This window comes from Charadrius vociferus, unplaced genomic scaffold (genome assembly GCF_000708025.1).
Source record: "Charadrius vociferus isolate BGI_N301 unplaced genomic scaffold, ASM70802v2 scaffold436, whole genome shotgun sequence".
Lineage (NCBI taxonomy): Eukaryota > Metazoa > Chordata > Aves > Charadriiformes > Charadriidae > Charadrius > Charadrius vociferus.
The window spans coordinates 2,760,797-2,781,302 of NW_009649187.1; the positions used below are offsets into that span (position 1 = coordinate 2,760,797).

The following is a 20,506-nucleotide window of genomic DNA, read 5'->3' on the forward strand; positions in this document are numbered from 1 at the left end:
GCAACTGGAGGCTGTTATTGCAAAAATTACAAAGGAAAATGTTTCTCTGTTGTAACTTGTTCGGTCAGTCTCTTGTGAGCTGTTGTTCTCAGGTTTACCTCCCTGGGTTGGGTTTCTGAAGGCAATTGTTTCATGCTACCAGTAGAAATCACTTAAAGGAAATCTTGCTTAAGAAAGAATGATACTTTTAGGTTAAATATTAACCAGATTCAAACAAGCTCAAGAGCATTTCAAGTGAGGTTAACTTGTTGGGCTGGCGAACGAGAACGAACTCAAGCAGTGAAGAATAGGCATGGGGATACTCTATTCAGAGGTACGTGACCATTTTCTGCACAGTAACTGAAGCTGTTGAAGATCTGGATGTTCGCTGGGTTCGCTTTGTTCCCTTCGCAGCCTCCCATGCACAGCCTTATATGGATCTGGAAGTTCTTTTCCTTTGGAAATGCTGTACTTTGGCTATTGCAAATTGACAGAAGTACTGTTTATAGGAATAAAGAAAATGCAATAACTGATGTAATTACTGTGACTTCACAGAGAAAGTACGTGTTCAGCGGCTTTGGTTGTTCTGTGTTGAGATCAAAATGATTCTGAGCATGGTGCAAACAACATAAAAACTCTGCAAACTTGAACAATTCCTTGGCTTATGTTGAATATAGATAATAAAGCTGATGCCTAAGGAAACATGATCCTCCACCCCAGGATTGTTTTAGGAATGTGATTTTTTTTTTTTTTTCCTTTTTGGCTTTTATATTTATGGGTTTGTTCCCCAGACTGTGGTCCATTTAGCATACCTCTGAATTTTAGCATAAATGCTACCAAAACATATTCATTATTGTATAAACTTTCCATTTGTACACTTGGGAACAAATGAGGGTTTTGGTCCTTTTTGACTGTGAATACAGTAGATTGCCCTGCTGTTTCTTTTTCTGGAGATAGCATTACAGGGCTGTTCCTTTAAAAGGTTACATTTCTATGCTGAAAGTATCCTTTTATTTTTAAAAGGCTGTTCAATGAAATCAAGTATCTTCTCATCTTTCAGTATTATTGGGAGCTTGAATCTGTGCATTCATAAGGTCGTGGGCTCAGTAGACTTCACCTTATTCTGAAAGGATTTATTGCCTCTCCAGATTTACTACTCTGAGATAGTATTGTATAAGAAACCAGTGACATCTAGTTTAATTAAAGTGGTGTTTAAAGAATGTTGAAATGCTGTCCATACCTTCCATGTTTGTAAGTTAATATTTTCATATACATTAGTTCTCTTCCTTCAAAAATTTTGAGTGAGATGTAGTTTTCTGGGTATAGTACGGTTCATTTATACATGATAGAAAACTACAAAAGTGCAAATAAGGACGTGTAAATTATATTTTTCTGAGGAGTGTGGATTGTATACTAGTGCACTCCTCAGCATCAAAAACATGATGTAGACTCTGCTGTTTAGTTTGTAGCATGCCTCTGGATGAATTTTAGTGCGTTGGTTCAGAGTATCTGCATGTTATGAAATGACCACATTTTGTCTAAACATCTGCAAGGCATTGATATAACTTAGGCAATCCCCTGCAGCTCTCAAAGGAGGAAGCAATTATAAGCTGAAATTGCTCTCCCAGTTGCAAAACTGGCTTTACCTTGGCCTCCTCTCTGTTGCCTGAAAGCTTTGTCCTTAATTTCATGTGTGGTAGAACTTGCTGAATAGCTCGTGGTTTATCACTACCTCAGTGAAGCTAAGCCGAGGGAGATGCAAGAAGCTCTGAAAACACGTAGAGAAATTCAGATGTGGCAGTTCATCTGAGTAAACTACCAGGTCCAGATGTCAATCACATGACCCACAGTTAATTAAAAAAAAAAAAATAATTAAAAAATAAGTTGTGTAGAGGTGTTTTCCTTCTTCCTGATAGTAAAAGGTTGTGTTTTGTTTTGTTTGGATTTTTTTTTTTTTTACTTTTCTCTCACTTCTTATCTGGTGATCTTGTAATGAATGATCTGAGCCATGAAAACCCTTGCCTGTCCTCTGACTACTTCTCATCTTTCCTGAAGCCTCGGATACTGAATAATAACATCTTCTGAAGGGCTTCTAGAGGAAGTATTTGTGGAAAGAGAGATTCCAATCCAGCTATAGGCATTTTGCTTTAAAACTGCATATTCAGTTTTCCTTTGAACACCTGAGTTGGGTGAGCATCACTCAGTCATTGGCATATCTAACCCTCAGACGCTAATTTCCAATCCCCAGTGTCTGCCTGTTGCTATTGTCGGTCGGGCTCTGGTTCATAGAGAATCTGAGTTAGTTCATGTTTAACCCTGATTCTGCATCACAGAAAAGGCACTGCTGGTGAGGATAGAAGTTTTGTGTTGCAATTCTTCCACAGAGCTGAGCCCAAGTCTGAGACGTGAACTTTGCATTTTTCTGATACTGCCTTCCTCTTGCATGTGAAACCCAGTCATTCTGAGTACATATCTCGTAGGTTTATTTCCCTGTGGTGTACGATGGGTGGGTAACAATAATGTAATAACTATAACATGAATCAGAAGCTGGTAGTTATGCTGCGTCATTGATGACATGGTCTTCCCATACTTTTCTGTAGACATAAAGGAAATGTGTTTTCTCAGGTTTTGGGTGGAATCTATTGTTTGTACATAAAATTGCCCAAACTCTACGATTGACCTCACTGCTGATGTTCTAGACAGGTGCTGTCTAACTGTGTGTGTGCAAGAAATTATTAATTACCTTCTGAGCACAGTCTGGAGAATTGTTTAAAATAGTCTTAAGCACAGTTAGTCCTAATTTAGATAGTGCTGCCAGAGTGGCAACTCAAAAAAGTGAAAGGTGGAAGACAGGTTTGTAGCGAAGGCTTCACAACCACAGAAATCCTTTCATAATTCTCAGACTCCAGCCTGAAGCCAGTCAGGTTTTGTATTCACTCTGCTGCTACTGGAAGCCTGTTTTGGAGCTATACTCTGCACATGGCTAGAAATCTCTTTCTAATTTTCATGCTAAACTTCTTGGCCAAATATATGACCTTTTCTACCTTGTTCCTTGAAATTAGTTGGCTCTTATTCTCTAATACTTATTCTTTAATTTACCCTGAAAACTCTTGCAGCCCTAATTATTTTCTTCCTAGCCAAGCAAAGCAAATCAGTCTTTCTTCAGGCTCTTCATATTCCTCAGTTATATAGAAGTTTTATGTTCCTGCCGTAGTCTGATCTTATTTTTGGACCCAGATGTCAAGAACTGTATCCACTATCGCAGTTAAGTGCCTTGTCTAACAGATCTTTCTATGACAAAGACAGTCTAATACAGCACTTGCCACTGGTTGCTGTGTCTGATACCTTTCTCACACAGCAACTAATTGCCACCTATTTGTAGTTTTTCTTATCTTTATTCTTCCCTAACACATTTCCTCTGAAGTTCTATTGATATTGATATCAAAATAATGAGCTTACAGTTGTTTGGATTTGCCTTACTTAAATATCCTGCTACTATGTTTGCTTCATTATGGAGTTCTGTTTGTCAATTTGGGAGGTATATTACATGTATGAGATATGGGACTTTTCACCTTTCTTTGACTAAAATGGGCATTTTCTAGAATGCAGACCAGCAGAGTGAATGTGGACCTCAAGAAAATCCCATAAAGTCAGGGAAAAGTGGTTTTTTGTTCTTTTTTGTTGTGTGTTTTTTTATTTAATAAACAAACAGAACTTGTTAATGTGTGAAAAATCAATTCTGCAAGGAACTCCCTCTGCACTGGAATAATAATAAAAATACTTTGCGTATTTCAATTAGCCATGTATTAGCTGGTGAGATAGATGAGAATTGCTTCCTTACGTTCTCTGTGCCTGGGATGTTTGCTGAGAACTGCCGGTTTCAGAAGGTAAAAGAGCAGGCATGATTGTGACTTGTGTGCTGGTCTCTGTGCATGACTTCCCTCCCAAATAATTGTAGTCTCTTAGGGAGTGGTAAGTGCTCCATCATTATTCATGGCTCTAGAACTGGGTGCAACAGTAGTGTACGGTTTAGAAAAAGATCCTGCAGGTCAAAGAGTGTGTCAGGCAAAGATGTTTTGGGCTTAATGGCTTGGCAAATAAAACTCTTCGAGGCAGTACAGAAAGAAAAGCACAAAAGCGTATCCTTCACAACGTATCATTGGGTGACAGGAGCTGCTGAACTAGCAACAGTCAGCCCAGAAAGGAATCAAATTGTATGGTAAATGGCTGGGATTTGAGCAAGCGTTCAGCCAAACAAGTCTTCTGCATCTTTAAATAAGCAAAGCAATACTTAAAAGCAAGAATAGAGGTGCAGACAGACTCCACTTGATATCCTCTTTCCTGGATGTGAAGATACCATACTAGACACTGACATGACAGAGAGCAAGGTTCTAGAGCAAACTCATCATTTAGATGGTGCCGGTGTGTAGGTCACTTGCACCAAGAGGGATTTAAAAGAGGGATTTGTCCTCAAAATCATCAAAACAGTTCTGGCTCTGGAGGAGCATATAATAGCAAATGGCACATGTAGGCTTTCAGAAGACTATAGACAGATGAAGCAAATTTACAATATTGCGTGTATTCTTTTTTTAGATTTTTGTCTGATAAAAAAAAAAAAAACAAAACCAACAAGAAGCAGTTCAAGGTCTGGGAAACATGTAAATACTTTCTCTAGAAAGGAAAATCACTTCTCTTGTGCAGCTGTCCAGAAGACTAAGCAGTAATGATGCTGGAGTTAGACAAACTTTGATCTACAATACAAGTTTGAAGTGAAAGTGTAAATAAGATGAATCTTTCTAATGTAAAAGAAAAAAGCTAACTGCAAGGGGGGGTGAGGAAGGGGCTCAGAGTTCAGGGCTAGGTCTTGTTCATGTAGTGTATTTAGGTTGTGATAAAAGGAGGATGGGAAGGAAAAACTGCAGATAATGTTTAAAGAAAATGCTTTTCTTAGAAAATGGTGAATAAACCCCACAGTATCGAAGACAGAAGGAAAGAAAGAAACTTACTCTCTTTTTGACTGGGGAACTTCAAATGCTACCAGCCTGCCAGACTTCCCGCTGTGATTTTCTGCCTGTGTAAGGCCATCAGAAACTTGTAGTACTCCTCTCACTCTCATCTCCTCCTTAGCCTGAGCTCTTGCAGCTGGAGAAGGAAGGAATTGCAGGGTAGGATAAGAGTGCGTAGAAAAACCGAGCAAAGATTTCAACACCCAGCAGTTCTCAAAAGCCAAGGAGGATCTGAGCTGTGGGCATACACGCATGTATTTTTTAGGTATGAAGTTTAACTTGAAGCCCTAGAAAAGAACTATTGTGAAGGTTTAAGTTTTGTGTTGTGTGTTGGGTTTTTTGGGGTGGTGGTGGGTGGTTTGTGTTTTTTTTGTTTGTTTGTTTGGGGTTTTGTGTGTTTTGGGGCTTTTTTTGTGGCTTTTTTTTTTTTAATTTCTAGTTCAAATTTCACCTGAAGTGTGGTTCTTTTCTGGGATTGATGAGTCAGAAGTGGCAGCTCTTGTTCAGCAGTGCTCTTCCACAGGGAAAGCCTGCTGTAAGCTGGGAGGTGTGTGGGCTTGTCAGCGCTTGCTGCTTAATGCAGTGACCAACTCCTCTGAGATCAGAGCCGGTTTTTTTAATGGCTGCAAATGAATAGGATTTATTTCTCGGATTATAGACACATCACCCAAACGGAACAGAAAGTTCATTCCACTGTATAAGGGCTGTGAGCTAGGCTGAGGGCTGAGAGCTGCTGTGTGGCAGCTGCAGGAGAATCTCTTACCACCATCTTCTGGAGGTCACCTGGAACTGCAGCCCCTGTCAAGGAGCGCTTGGCAGTGCCTTAGGATGTGCAAGTAGTAAGTCCGAATGGGAAGAATGGATGTCTTAGTGAAACGTGTGCTGATGCACATTATTTTCTCTCTTCAGCCCATTTGTCAGGCAGCTTATAATAACGATTTCAATGAAGTTCAGCTGCTTTTGGAGCGCAACAGCAACTATCTGAACGTCCAGGACAGCTTTGGTGGAGACACCCCCTTAATCTGTGCGTGCAAACAGGGAAACAACAGGATAGTCAGCTATCTTCTAAAAAGAAACGCTGATGTCCACCTCAGAAACAAGGTAAGTGAACACTGACTCCTCCTTTGCAGTGACCATTCAGATTCTCGGAGAGCGTGTGTGGGAACACTGGCAGTGCTGCCAAACCTCAGGTTTGTTTCCAACTCAGGCATGAGTATAGCTCCCAGAATACAATTTAATAAACCTTTATGTTTCTATTTGTCTCCTTATTTATTTTTCTAACTTGCCATTGCACACAAGTTAATAAACATTGCCAACCTGCATTTCTCTCTGCGTTCACATTCCCGGTTTAGGCAGCACTGCACGCCGTCCCCAGTGAGTTCCACCTGCTTACCTGTCCAGCACTCTGCATTCACCTTGCCCTCCAGCTTTCATCTGTCCCTTCTGTAGCTTTTCTTTTCCTTCTCTTTTTCTTCACTGCGGTCAAAAGGAAGGTCTAAAGGAGAGCCTGTCCATGTCTCACATATGTATCCCTGAGGACAGTCTGACTCTACAAGAACCTTCTTTATTCCCTCTGCAGACCTGCTTTTGTCACATTGTTGGGCACATAATGGTGTGCTGGGGGGTGAGGAGGGAAACCTTCATCTGTTCTTCACCTGTTTCCTGTTTTTAAAAAACCCTACCTGCCTTGCACAATAGCTGTGAGTGGCTATTTTCCCTAAGGTGATGAGGAAGTGTGTTTGTGGTAGATTTCCTTGTCGGTTACAAACAAAAAGTGGCTCAAAGATGTGTGTTCTGGCTTCACTACTAATTTACTCTTATGATGGTAAGAGTGATAAACAGTCAGGAAAAAACCCACAACATTATCAATTCTATTGTATCATCTCGTACTCGAAGGTGATGTTTAGCAAGTTCCTACACATTTGTGGGATATCTTACATCTCTACTTCCCAGTGCATTTGTTTATTTCATAGGAGGGCGGCAAATATTGGTGAGATCAGGGGCATATTCTATCCTATCTGTTCCTCTTGATGCAGAAGGCTCTTCACCTTACCTCGAAGTCCCTTTGTAAGGGTTCAGCATTTTGCAGTAAGAGCATTCTAGTTGCGTTGGCAGCCATTTGCCAGCCATGCCTGGCTTGATTAAATGTCTCTCTGCTTCACCTTCACGGGTGGAATCAGGCCCTCTGGCGCAGAGCTTGACTGCGGTGCTCAGGACCAACAAAGGGGAGCAGAGAATGGCACAGAAAGGCTTCTCTGCTTATTTTTGGCCCCGATGTAACACTGTAACCTAGTTTGTCAAACTCCAGTTACACAACCTGCAGGAGGTTTAACACTCAAGTTAAAAGCTCTACCCTTTAGTTGTTTTGGTACACTCAGTATTCAAAGATTTTATTTTTTTTTTTTTTTAAGCTCTCTTCTCACTAGGAATCTGCTGGGGGTGTTTCTACTTGCCCGTCTTGCTTACATGTGCCAAAGGAGATGCCATAAACTCTCATGTCTTTGCTTCAATAACCAGCATGTCTTTAAGAACAAGAGCTGGGGGGATTCCGCCTGCTGACTTCCCTTGCTGGGCAACTGTAGGAGCCACATGAGATGTCCACTCTGCCTTCTCCCTCTGCAGCCACGTCCAAGTTTGCAGACATACACACAGAATCCTTTGGATCCCACATCCTTTTTGCATGTGTATCCCAGTTTCCGTGAACCTGGATGTGTTAAACGTGCTTCCACTTGAAGGAAGTAAAATGGGTGTGTCTGTTTCTCCTTGAAAATAAGAGAAATATTTCTAGTAGATAATCTAAAAGAAAGCTTGTGAAATATAAAATGGCCTACTATGGTCAATATTAAACAAATATAATCAGAATACTGAATCTGGTACTAATCAGAGTTATTTTGTGTTTAGAAAGACCGCACGTGTCTGCATTATGCTGTGAGGAAACGGTTTACCTTTCTTGACTATGTGCTCATCATAATCCTCATGCCAGTTATGCTTATTGGATATCTTCTCATGGTGAGTCTGGATGAAAGCAGGGAAGTCCCCATTCCTTTCCCTTTCCCCTTGTCACTTTTCTCCTGGCAGTATTTCAAGCCAGGAACCTGTATAGAATATGGACTGCTGTTTTTAAAGCGAGGACTGGAAAGCAACAGAAGAAGCAGGGGTTTTGCTGTGAATATAGCTAGTGATGGTACAGAATTGTATCACTGCATCAGTCTGGCACTTATAGAAGCCAGACACTCTCCACACAATACTGGAGAAAACCCCAGTATTTAGCCCAAATCTACTTAGTACTATATGCAGATGAACTGTCTTACTATGTTCCTCTCTCTTATACCAAACAGATCTCAAAGACTAAACAGAATGAAAACCTGATCAAGATGTTGCTTAGAGCTGGAGTGGATGTCAATGCTACAGACTTTGTAAGTGGGTTTATACAAATGCAAATTTGTGATTTGTATGCATGCAACAATATTAAAACCAGACTTCAGAATCTGCTAGCAGCGTAGTGCTGCTTTCAGAGTAGGATCAGGGACTGAACTGACTGTGATGCAGCAGGACTCCTCTGTTTCCTCTTGACACTTAGGCACTAGTTTTGTAATGTATACGAAATTACTCTCCACTCATCAACTAATTTTCCCTTTCTGACCAATGCCATCTTAAGAGAATCCAGGCAAGCAAGACTGAGATAATTATGTATTAAATGTCTGATCCTATAAAGATTCTGGTGATCTAAGGGTCTGAGTTTATCATCACTTAGAGTTTTTTGGTCTGGAGCAGATTTGGGCAAAGGTCGTGTCACAGTGCTGGACCCCATGTCTTCTCTTGATCTTCAGAGTGCTCTGATCTGCCATGTGTAGAGTTCTGTATCCACCGATGCACTTGGGTGTGGTAAAGAGCTCCTCTACTCCTAAAGTGGAAAAGGACAACCCCCAATTTTAGCAGCAGCCAAATTCTAAATCACTGAAGGGTGACCAAACAGTATTGCTTAAGACACAGTTGTTGAGATCAAGATCATGGAATCCTCTGAAATTGGTAAAGTTACTCTGCTGAAGGAATTGGACCTGTTTTAGCTGCTGCATCCCAGGGAAGAAATTACTTTTTTTTGTTCCTGTTGCTGTTATGAGAATGTATTTATTTTACTGTGTAGTGTAGTGAGACAGGAAATGATGTGTCTTGCATCCAGCTGTTAGGGGAAAACTGATAATGCTGCAGGTAGCTGTACTTGTCGAAGGTTTACTAAAGAAGTAATAGAACAAAAATTCATCTGCTTCTGTTTCCCTTCAGTCTGGTAACACAGCCCTTCACTATGCTTGTGAAATGAAAAACCAGGCAGTCATTCCTCTGCTGCTTGAAGCTCATGCAGACACTTCTGTAAAGAATCAGGTAAGAAGGTGAAGTTGATAACTGTATTTCCTTATCATGATGGTGAACCAGTACATTGTAGGCCTTAGCCGGTGTGCAGCAGTTTAAAAAAAAAAAAAGTGCACAGATTCCTGGCAGCAGACTTGTTTGCTGTATGGTATAAAGCAACCTTTGCTCTTGCCTTTGTTGGCAAGAGCAATTTTAAAGTCCAAATCCTCCACTGCTGGATTTCTAACAGCAAACACTGCCTACATGTCCAGCGGGTCACTTAGCTATCTTTACGGTACCTCTTCTTAATTCAGAGCTGCTCTACAGTTGTTCCTAAAATGCAGGCTGCAGGGGAGTGGTAAGAGCCTTCCTAGGTGGTTTTTGTGCCACTGGACACCTTTCTTCTGAGAGGAGCTAAATCAAGCTGCTTCTGTCATCAGAAAAGCTCCGATGTTGTCCAAATAAATATTGACCTGGGAGGACCTGCATTACTGAGTTGAGGTGAGCAATGTGTTGCCCGTGTTGCTCCTGAAATCAGCTCTTAGCGTAGTTCTGCACTGACGTTGGACATTAGCACCAGGAAACAGTGCAATGGCTGTCACTACTGGAGGGGAGGGGAGGACTCTGCCCCCGGCTTCAGTGAGAGTAGTATTGGACCCAGCATGTTCTGAAACCTTTGTTTTAAAGCAAGGATGTGACAGTGAAACTTATGCAGGAGAGCACTGCATCTGGGTGACAAATTTGGGAAAGCTCTTTGTACTTGACTCATCTGTTATATTGCAATGTATTTCATCTGCTTCTTTCAGGATGGGGAGACTCCCTTAGATATAGCAAGAAGACTGCAGTTTGACAACATTGAAAGCATGCTAAGGAAAACTTCCTAGTCGTCAGGGACTCTTGAACATGCAGAAAATTACCTCATCTGGCAATCCATCTTGCACAGCAGCAGGAGCCCTGCAGAGGGTTGAGGGCTGTTCCTTGATAAAGACTTGGTGCAAATCCACCCATTCCTTGCTGCAGACTTTGGCTATTTTGTGTGAGACTTCTCAGAACTCCCAAGGAGCTGAAAAGAGTTCACTCAATTTTACCAAACCAAGACTGATTACAGTAGTGTTCAACATATTGCCTTTCCCATCTAGTTCCACAGTTTCATTACTTCACTTGTGCAGACTGTGGATTTTGAAAGGTAGCTATAATATTTCTGGAAGCCTAAACATTGCACGTGATGGTTGGCAGCCACTGCAAAAATAAAATATCCTTAGTGTGTGTGTTACTTGTTCTGTAGGGGATATGCTTGACAACTGAACAACATGCCACAGCAGTTTATATAAAGTCTGGCACTCTTCCTCTTCTTATTTCTCTTCCTACAATGGGAGGGACTGGGAAAATAGATCTCTCAGCTTTGCCCTTCTTTCCATTCCTGCTACAAGTTTTACACACCTTAATTCTTACTATGTTGCTACAAGGGAAGGATTATCTTCTCTTTTTGCTGTTTCTTACATAAAAAAAAAAAAGATTCAATGAGTTGCTGGAGACCACAAAGCAAGCCAATTCCCAGGTTACTTTAATGCATTAAGAAATAATAACGAAAGTATGTTTGGCATGGTAGAGAAACAGGTTTCTTGACTACCTTTCCAATATAAACAGTGTACTAAAGAAAAAAATAAATGAAATGCTGTTGATGGCAACCAGATGTATCCTTCCCAATGGGACTGGACAGAATAACATGCTTTTCAGAGTGGTGCATGCAGCAGAGGATGCATATACTGAAATAATAAATTCATGAGTCTTCTCTTGCGTAGGTAAAAGCAGAAGAGAACCTGCAGTGGTAAGCAATGTATTAATTGGCACTCTGTGATTTAATAATGCAGCAATAAAGGGGAATCTCCTTTCGAATGCTGCTGTATCTTGCTTTCTTGGTCTAATGGATCTTTATTTTTGTTGACAGTTTTGGCCATTTCCTGTAAGCTGTCATAAGTTCAGAAGATAGATGCCATGATGAGCACTGCTAATAGCTGCTAGACTAGGTGCATGGACAAGCTAGTGTATTTTTCCTGTGTTGCAGAACACATTTTTTTTCAGCCTAACTATTCTATTGGATGCTGGCTCCAAGTACAGAGGATCTTGGTTGGGCAGTATGAGCTTGACCCCCCACCAAGAAACAGCCCAGGAAACAAAAGCTCCACTGTCTGAGCCTGTAGTAATGAACACTAGGTGTAACCTGGGGACAGACACTCTTACCTGTGAGATCAACTTGTAGGTGAGTAGATGTGAGGCACTTGCACGGATAAAGAAGATGCTACCTCTTTGGTCTAATGGCCAGAAAGGGAAAACAGCTGACTGCTTTCCCATGCTGTAGAAATTGCCTGAACAAAGAATGGTCAAGACACAAAGTTATGCAAAAATCCAAGCCAACAGCTCAGAGTGCTTGCAACAACTTCATTGCCAGTGTCAAGAAAAATTCATGGGTTAGAAGCTGTATTGCTTGGAATGCAGCTTGCCTGATAGGTCTATATCTTCTCATTCCTCTGTTGCCATCCATGGTATTTGAAGTTGGGGGATTTAAAGTGAATGAACAAACCTTTGGGTGATGTGTAAGTATGGAGGGCAGGAGAATACTCCAATGTGTTTTTCTGAATTTAGATTCCATGATGTTTGGAAGCCACCTATTGCTTACCCAGTTTCTTGTGTCTGAAGAACTCTTGGTTGTGTTGGCACCATAGGTAAATATACGGAGATAAAAAGCAAAAAAAAAAAAAAAGCCAACTTCTCTGTCATGTGGATAAAATATTTAATTTAAACAAAGGTCAGCTGTACTTCAACAGAGAAATGAGCAAATGCCACTTCTGAGTCTTCATGGGAAGACACAAATTGGGCATGGGAATACTTCTGTGGGGGATGTAAAGTATACATGAGAACAACAGAGTTTAGGCTTAGGAAAATCAGTCTTGTGGAAAAAAGAGCTGTGGGGGGATCCCTGCAGTGTGTGCTCAAATACTTTCATGTTTTCAGCTTTCATTTGTATACACCTCAAACTTCTCAGAAAGACAGCAGTCACAGTAACACCATGGAAAACCTCAAATGATGAGGAAATCAAACAAAAAAGTGCAGATCAATACCTGTACTGGTAACCATTATGTGTGTCTGTGTGTTTACCTCTTCCCCAGATATCATCCTTATTGCAAAATAGAAATTTTGGAGGTTTTTACTGAGTGAATTAATACTCTACATGTGGTTTCAAAAGTATTTTGTCATTAATTCAATGATTTTCTGATACATTCTCTCAGTTGCATCAAGGCCCCAGATGAAATCAAGATGTCCCCAAGCAGGAAAATGCTCATGGTAAATGAGATTAGTAATCCGAGGAAGTAGCTTTGCCATGTCTTTTGGATCTGCAAATTTGTCATGTCCACCACTCCAAACAGCAATTGGTATGTTTATCTTCTCGATCTGGTACACAGGAGGAGTAGGCTGTAAGAAAAGGAGGAGACCTGAGTGAAAGCTGTTGTATCAGAAGCTGTATTTAGAGAACGGATTCTGTGCAAGCATCTCTCTTTGCCTTCTGCACTCACTACAGTAAAACAGTAAGGCCGGAGGTCCCCCTCGTAGTGTCTACTGCGCTAATGCCTTTCCCTGTCTACCGTGAAAGGGAACGATCCATCCTATTCCTGTGTCTTTCCTTAATGCATGGCTATGGGTTGTCCTGCAGTTCACACCTACTCGTGCTCTTTGGAGGTGGGAATATGGAAAGAGCAGTGTCTGTGTTTATCAGGCAAGGACGGTGGAGCTTTTTCATGTGTATATTTAAGGTGGGAAGATGCAAGGAACTGTCTATGCCTTGTCTGTGAATAGACTTCTACACATATGGGTATTAGACTCAGGTGAAACATCCCTGCAGACCACTCTACCCTCTTTAGCACTCGCAGGTGCTAAAATCTGAATTTTTCTATTCTTAGTTTTGCCAGGAGCCAAAGATGAATTCTCAGGGAAACCGTATTGCCTTACCTGGTTGTATTTCTTCATGTTTTCCTTAAAGCCATAGTCATAAGCTTGAAATTGGCCTGTATGTTTCAGCTGTTAAAAAAACAGATAAATAGTAAGTGTTGAGAGACCAAGAAGCAGAGTGCAGGAGGTGTTTTTCTGCCTGCGATTGAAGCCCAAGCTCAGGCAGTGGACTGTGGGTTACTCCCACCTCTTCCTCTGGTTGCAGGCTTCCAGGGGTACTGAGGATGGATTGTAGGATGAGTGACTTTGTCACCTTTTCTCTTGTTAACTTTCTCTCCTGATCCTCAGCCACCACCCTTGGTATGTTTTGTTACTGAAACTTTAAGTCGGGGTCTCTGTTTGTGATGCAGAGTTGGGCTCAGTTTTCATGTGGAAAGAGGACCTGAATGTCTAGAACATGTCAGGGCTGTTACTAATCTGGTGTAATATAAGATCTCTCCTTATGCATCTTCTTTTGAGTGTCAGTTTTGTCTGGTCTGCTCACAGTATTGGCGACATTTCCAGAGGCTCTGTACTCACAAGAATTCGGCTATCCATGAGTTGTGCTCTGACAGCGGTTTTGAGGTGGGACATTAGACACAAGACATTAACCTTCTTGCATCTGTGTTGTCTGAAAGACATGACATATGCCCTGCAGGACTGATGAGTGAAGAGTTAAGTATGAATCTGTTTGGGTTTCTTTGTCATTTTATTTTTTGCCTGACAAGGAAATTCATTTGAGAGTGGTTGTATGTAATACAGGGTCAGAGAAAGTCACTGTCTGTCAGTTTAGAAAACCTTGACTTCAAGGGTTCAAGTAGCTGGGGATGTGCTAAAAGTCTGCTTGCTCTATTGCCTTTGCTATTTTCTTCTATCCTGCTCTATCTGTGTTTGCTTTGTAGCCTCTTCACTTTGTGAGAGGCTGGCAAAATAGGCTGTAAAGCCACTGGCTGTCAACAGTCTGTGCTCATTTCCTGGCTCTGGGTAGGTGTATCCTGTGGGAATGACTGCTGGGAATTTTTGTCAGGGGTGTCCTCAGGAGCATACCTATATTCTAGACCATATTAAGTGTTTGCAGAAATGAGTTGTGTGCCTATATGATGTATGCAGGTATATCCTGGCTCAGCAGGGGCACCTGGACACATGCAGTGCTGTACTTCTTGGCTGGAGTTGTCTTGCCCTGGTCTAGTTCAGAGCATGAGCAGAGCAAGCTCAGATCTGCCAGTGCATAAATAGAAACCCATCTTTGGAGAACTGGAATCCAGGATCGGGACAGTGGCAAGAGAGAATAAAAGGGTTTTTGAAAAAAAATGTCTATTGGGAACATCCCTGTAGAGCAGTGTTGCTTGGCATGTACTGTAGCAGTATAAGGCAGTCCCCCACTTTGCCATTGTGCCAGCAGAAGCATTTGTGTGGTTAACTGGCCTTGGGAGGTGATCCAGGCTGCAATTAGCCCTCTGGAAGAAAAGCTTTAATCTGGATCCCTTCTTTGTTTGGATCATCCCCTGGCTGCTCAAGTTTCCACTATCCTCCTACTGCCTGCCAAGTGCCTAGACTGTGCTCGAGTTCACTTCTGCAGCTCTCAAGCCAAATGTCTTCATAAATAAAGATGAAGGCTGGAAGCCATTAGAGCCCAATGAGCAGACAGCCCTGATGTGCCCTGGGGAAATCTCAGTGCCTGATACCAAAGGGGCAATTCAGGGAACGGTCTGGTGAGCCACAGGAAACAGTGCTCCCTCTGTGGCAGATGCTCACGGTAGCACACGAGAAGATGCGATGGTTTCCCAGATCTACCACCTCTGGACTTCCCTGGAGGCTGTTGGTTGCATAAAAAGCAGTATTAAGAGTCTGTTTATACATCAGTACACACTTATACCTGTTGCCAATGAATAATGTTCTGTACGGATGATCCAGCAGGGGAATGTCCTACGTATGTATCTATGCGACTCTGGAGAGAAAGCAGAAGCGTTATAGCGCTGTGAGAGAACAAAGCTGTGAAGGACCTGAGCAACATACTGCTGCTGTGTTAAAACCCCTTTTTAATAGCATAGTCGGTAAATACCAGACAGAAAACTGAGAAGCAGACTTAGAAGTAGCTTAATAATACTATGCATCTGCACACTTTCTCCACAGAAGTGACCCTGTTCTGTGAAGACAGTACTACTGTGGGACCCTGTGGTTCAACAACAGTAGGGAAAAACCTCCCAGTCTTTTCAAAGTAGATTCCTCACCTCACACCAAACCCCCATACATATGTAAGTCTTTTTAAGATTTGTTTTTCTCTTCACTTTACTCCTAGTGCTAAAAAAGCCAGCTTACAAAACAGATTGCTTTTTCCTCTGTTTGCATTTTTATAGTTCTGTTAAGGAGATGTTCTGATTCCATCTCCCTGGGTTCCTCCTCAGACTTGTTATCTTGCCCTGAGAGCCACATTAGTGACTTAACCCAAGTCAGGAAAGATTCTTAATGGTTTAGCACTGCAATGCCTTTAATTGCTTTTGCAATGAACCTTTGATTCTCACTGCTTTCCCATATGTGCTTTTACAAGTGGTTATAGATGGAGAAAAATGGGCCCCGGTCTTTGTTACAGATATTGCAGTAATAAACATTATGCAGGCCAGCTTCTGCATACTTTGGCCACTGTAAAGGGGATTTAAGACACACTACAGCTTCCATATGTTGGCAAGCATAGGGACAACTCTCCTGTCTCCTCTGACTGACGCATTGGTCTCTGTGAATCCCGCTGTAGGTTTGTTGCACTCCTCAGGCACAGTGCAAGGACTTTCGGTAGCTCTACATGTTAGGGACGTGGAATATAGTCCCAGACTGAATACGGTCCTTTTTTTCTGGGATCAGAATGTGCCTTGCTGTTGGTCCCATCCATCATTAGCTGTAGTCCCGTTTGGCGCTGTTCGCACCGCACAATGTCCTGGCATTCCCTCAGTCTGCTGAGAACTACGTTGTGGTTTATGTATGTTTACATATGTGACAGTTACTAGATAAGGATAGAGTGTACAACTGTAACTTCCAGGATCACTTTAGTTTTACTTTGAGTAGGTGTTCTTGCATATACTCACTGTGTTCAGATTTTTTATGTCACCTCCAGCTATGTAACAGAGTACGTGGCCACAAAACTTATCCAGGCTTGTACAAAACTGTGTCACAGGTCCTTTCAGAAATCCAATCTGGTGTGCAGCTCCTTTGCAGCCAAGTACTAACTGAGGGAAGGGAAAAGCGCAACACTTCTTTTTCTTGTTATAGGAAACTGTTGCTAATAGCCTAGTCTCCTAACTCTGTATTCAAAGAGTGCTCAAACACTTTGTCCCCCCAGTGCCCCTTTAAAACCCCTTCTTCCCCATAGTGCATTACATATCCTTTGTCCTTCATATTACTGGCATCAATCCTGGAGGAAGCCATCCTTCCACTGCTAGTGTAGTGACCTCAATGCTCACTCATTTCTGAAGTTCCAGAGATTGTCATGGCTGTTATTGCAGCTCTGGTTTAGTTCCTCCTGCATGAGGCCAGCAAAATACTAGTTACCAGTTAGCGTCCTATGACGAGACAGACTTTCACAGGTCTCCTACTTCACTATGACCTGCTGCTTCCAGCCCTATATCTCCAGTATTTTCCCCACAGAGTCTTTTCAAGAGCACTCAATTCATCCCAAGCTCAGAATCAGCATATCACCTGTTTGGGAATGCTTCATCTCAGGTTGAGTGAATGCTGTGAAGGTAAGTCAGGCAATGTACCTCTTAGAAGGAAAAATGACATACCCTGAGCAGTGGTTCAGGAACATTTGTTATCTTAATCAGAGGGCTTGTAGCATGTGAGCATGTGGTTACTGGGCCCAGAGCAGAGAACATTTTCACCCGTTTAGCCAGCTCGGGGTACGTAGAAAACGCTATGAAGCCTGCAAACACAGAAAGAGTTAGTGAAGACATCTTCCACAGACAAAATAAATAAATAAGCAGTAGGTAGCAAACGAGACTAGATTTGCAGCCCGTTGTCTGTTGTCCATGTTTGTGTGTGCTGCGTGTTTTACCTACAGCAAGTGTTGAAGCTAAGTCCTGAAATGAATTTTTATTTGGGAGGCAAAGTTCATTCTAAGGTTTAGAACATGTCTGGACATCGCTTTTATCTGAACAGTTTTTGTAGGTGACATGTCAATGAGGTTTTCATGATAAAATCAATTCTCTCTAAAGTTCACAAAACTTATTAAAAAAAATTAGGTTTTGAGATTGTAGTCTCTAAAGATCTATGTATATTTATGCTTTCATGAAACTGTAGAATAACTAGTTGAAAACTGGGAGCTTTGAGTGTTTTCAACTGATTGTTTACATCAAAGGCAGCTGAAGAAAGCCTAGATGGTTAGTTTGTTTTGCCATGAGGGTCTGTAAATACTCTTATGAGAGGAAAAGAAAGAAAAGGTCTGGCACTGTGACAATGTATGATTTTCCCACATTTCCTTCTCCTTTTTTCTGGCTAGTTTAATGAACTGGCGGTCGCTTATTTCTAATCAATGTCCGTTCATGGATCTTACGGACAAACCATAAACATCAGAAACTCTCAGCTGATGCTAAAAGAAAGTTAGTTTCAGTCAAAGGCCACGTCGTGAGTTAATGCTAAAGGCTGGTACTGAGAAAAAGCATTTTTTTCCTACTTTTCACTCTCTGGCAATGTGTTTATAAACAGTAATGTGGCCAGTTATAAACACTCATGAACTATGCTTTAAATTGTAAGGTTGCCATTAAGTCACATGACTTAGTAATGTTGAGGTTCTTTTCCCTTGTTTTCTGTTATTTGAAATTATGTATTATATCTATTGTTTTATCTTTTTAGCTTTCCTTCCAGTTCATAAGGAAAATAATTGTATGTTTTAATAGAAAAGATGAACTTAATGAAAATTCCCGTTGCTGAGAATTTAAGAAAAAATCCAGTACCCAAAGTACCCAGTAAATAATCACTTTTATGTCTCTAATTATTTTAAAATTTGAACTATATTTGGATCTGCTATTAGATTTCTTTCCTTATTAATGGTAGCCAAAGCTGGTTTTAGAAAAGTTTTGCACTTTTTGCAAATCTCAACTCAGGAGGCACTTTTATGTTTGCTAGCTCTCCACAAACCAGAAGAACAACTGATTCAACGGGCAGACCCGCCTACTGGTCAGATAGGAACAAGAATGGTTGTGAACAGCGAATGTCCTGACATTACCTGATGTTGAGCCTTCAGAGTGACCAACATAGTATACATCCTTCTGTCCAGTTTTATTCATGATGAAGTACAGCTCTGCTGGAATATCGTATTTACCCATTTCATCGAAGCTACAGGGGGGAAACACAAAAACGGAGCGGACAGTTTGGCTATCACGGTGTGAGTTACTGAATATCAGTTTTGTTCACTGCACCAAGCAGGGCCCACTGAAAGGTGAGGTTGCACGCTTTGTCTTGCTTGAGTTGGGGAAGGGTGTAGAGGGACGAGGCTGTCCTACCAGGCTGCCTGATGCCTTGGGCTCTCTGCAGAGGAGGTGCCAGTTTCACCCGTCAGCTGCAGCGCTTGGGGAACCTAATTTAAACAGTGCTTTCACTAGCATGGGTTACAAAACACATTCCTCTCTTGGTTGAATTCAGCTGTGAGAGATCAGAGATTTCTAGATAAGGCTGCTCAGCCTGTTCCAGCTGAGGTTCTTGCTCTCCCTCTCACAGTACTGTCTCCTTTTTCTTCAGCATCCCCTTTCATTTCCCAGTGTCTGAAATCTCTTCCCCAGCCAATACTTCCAACTGTGAGTTGGAAAGCACCCATCTTCATCTGCTTTTTTACTCTCCTTGGTTGGTGCAGACCCTGTTCTGATGCTGGTTTAGGTAAAAACCACCAGGCTGAAGCTATCTAGTCCCCTCGGAGTTTCTGTCTTGAGTAATTCTTCCTCTGCTGAGTACCTGAACTGCCAGAACGCTTTCTGGCTGGGATTAAGCGTCTTGTGTTTTAAAGACCAAGTGTTCCCTCGGCTGTTTCCCATCCAGACGTCATAGCCAGCATCTGCGAGGAGGAAGCCCAAGCTGTTGTTGGGCAGGTTAGAAATCCAGTGGGTAGCATCTCCTAGAAAAGCATGCTGTAGGAAGACTACAGGCTTTTGCCCTGGAAAAGATTAAAGTATTCTTATATTGGAGCAGTAGTTAATGTGTACTTAAGATTGGGGTGCAGAGTTTAGTCTGTGAGAGGTTTTAAATCTTTGCTTCTTCAAGAAGTTCCCAGGAGAACTATGCATAGATATTGCTCTGAGAAACCTGAAGGATTTGTTCCAAGCAAGCAGGAATCGTTTCATGACATTTCATAACCATTTCATGACAGGACTGGCAAATAAAGAATTTGATGACGAGGCCCATCCCCACCTCCTCTTGTACTAGAAATACAGTGCAGGTCCTTATATTGAAACCACCTACCCACAGCTGAAAACTGCTGAATGCAGAATAGTGTATGGAAGACAAAGAATAATTAATCCAAAGAAGCGTATCTATCTACCATTAGGTCTATTCAGTAACCAACTGAGGAGGGCTGAGAGGCCCCTCATCTAATTTTGGTTAAGCTTACTTTGAAAAAAGAGATCCAAATAGGAGGAGACATCCGAAATAAATTACTCTATAATTCTAACAAGGAGTAACAAACATAATAGCAGTATCCTAGATACCACAAATTCCAGCTAGAAATGTTTATTCCATTCAGAAAATGGAATTCAGAAAACTGAAGAAATAGTTTAAGTGCATTTGCTTTTCATTGATGAAGGGAGGTGATTTCTTAATATCCCTGTTCTTCAGAAGGATGGGAATTAATATTCGTATGCCTAACCTGAAGGGCTTGTCAGACTTCTATTTTAAATATAACTTTCCTAGGGTGTTAATGCAAAATGTTCCAAAATCCAGTCTATCAAACTCTCCCCCAGCCCACATGGGGTGGGGGGTGGGGGGGAAGGATATGACAAAATTATTAGAAAAGTCTGAAATAAGGACAGAGACACTGATTGTGTGGACTTCTGATGGATTCAGAATTCAGGCCACTTTCCTGACTAGGTGCTCTTGCTGAGATGGAAAGGTGTGGAACATGTTGTTGCATGTACAAAGGGCAAAGATAGGGCACCCATGTAAGAATTGATTCTTAGACTTTCCGTATGTTCTACAACTGTGTCATACCTGTATTT

At 41.6% G+C, this 20,506-nt stretch overlaps 2 protein-coding genes across 2 annotated transcripts in view; one reads left to right on the top strand and one right to left on the bottom strand.

Annotated features, from left to right (window-relative positions):
* On the top strand, window positions 1-10,216 carry ANKRD22 (ankyrin repeat domain 22). Its single transcript, XM_009888707.1, has 6 exons — window positions 1-313; window positions 5,895-6,086; window positions 7,887-7,994; window positions 8,324-8,401; window positions 9,267-9,365; window positions 10,139-10,216. The coding sequence occupies exons 1-6, from the start codon at window positions 293-295 to the stop codon at window positions 10,214-10,216; spliced, it is 576 nt and encodes a 191-aa protein (XP_009887009.1). The 5' UTR covers window positions 1-292.
* Window positions 10,217-12,569: 2,353 nt separating this feature from the next.
* The window catches only part of LOC104289798 (lysosomal acid lipase/cholesteryl ester hydrolase-like), a 9,469-nt gene continuing 1,532 nt past the window's right edge, over window positions 12,570-20,506 (bottom strand). Inside the window, exons 3-10 of the mRNA XM_009888810.1 lie at window positions 20,325-20,350; window positions 19,251-19,449; window positions 18,529-18,638; window positions 17,090-17,226; window positions 16,394-16,534; window positions 15,193-15,264; window positions 13,338-13,406; window positions 12,570-12,803 (exon numbers count right to left, since the gene is read on the bottom strand). Of these exons, the coding sequence (XP_009887112.1) occupies window positions 12,570-12,803; window positions 13,338-13,406; window positions 15,193-15,264; window positions 16,394-16,534; window positions 17,090-17,226; window positions 18,529-18,638; window positions 19,251-19,449; window positions 20,325-20,350 (988 nt within the window). The remainder of the gene's footprint in view (window positions 12,804-13,337; window positions 13,407-15,192; window positions 15,265-16,393; window positions 16,535-17,089; window positions 17,227-18,528; window positions 18,639-19,250; window positions 19,450-20,324; window positions 20,351-20,506) is intronic.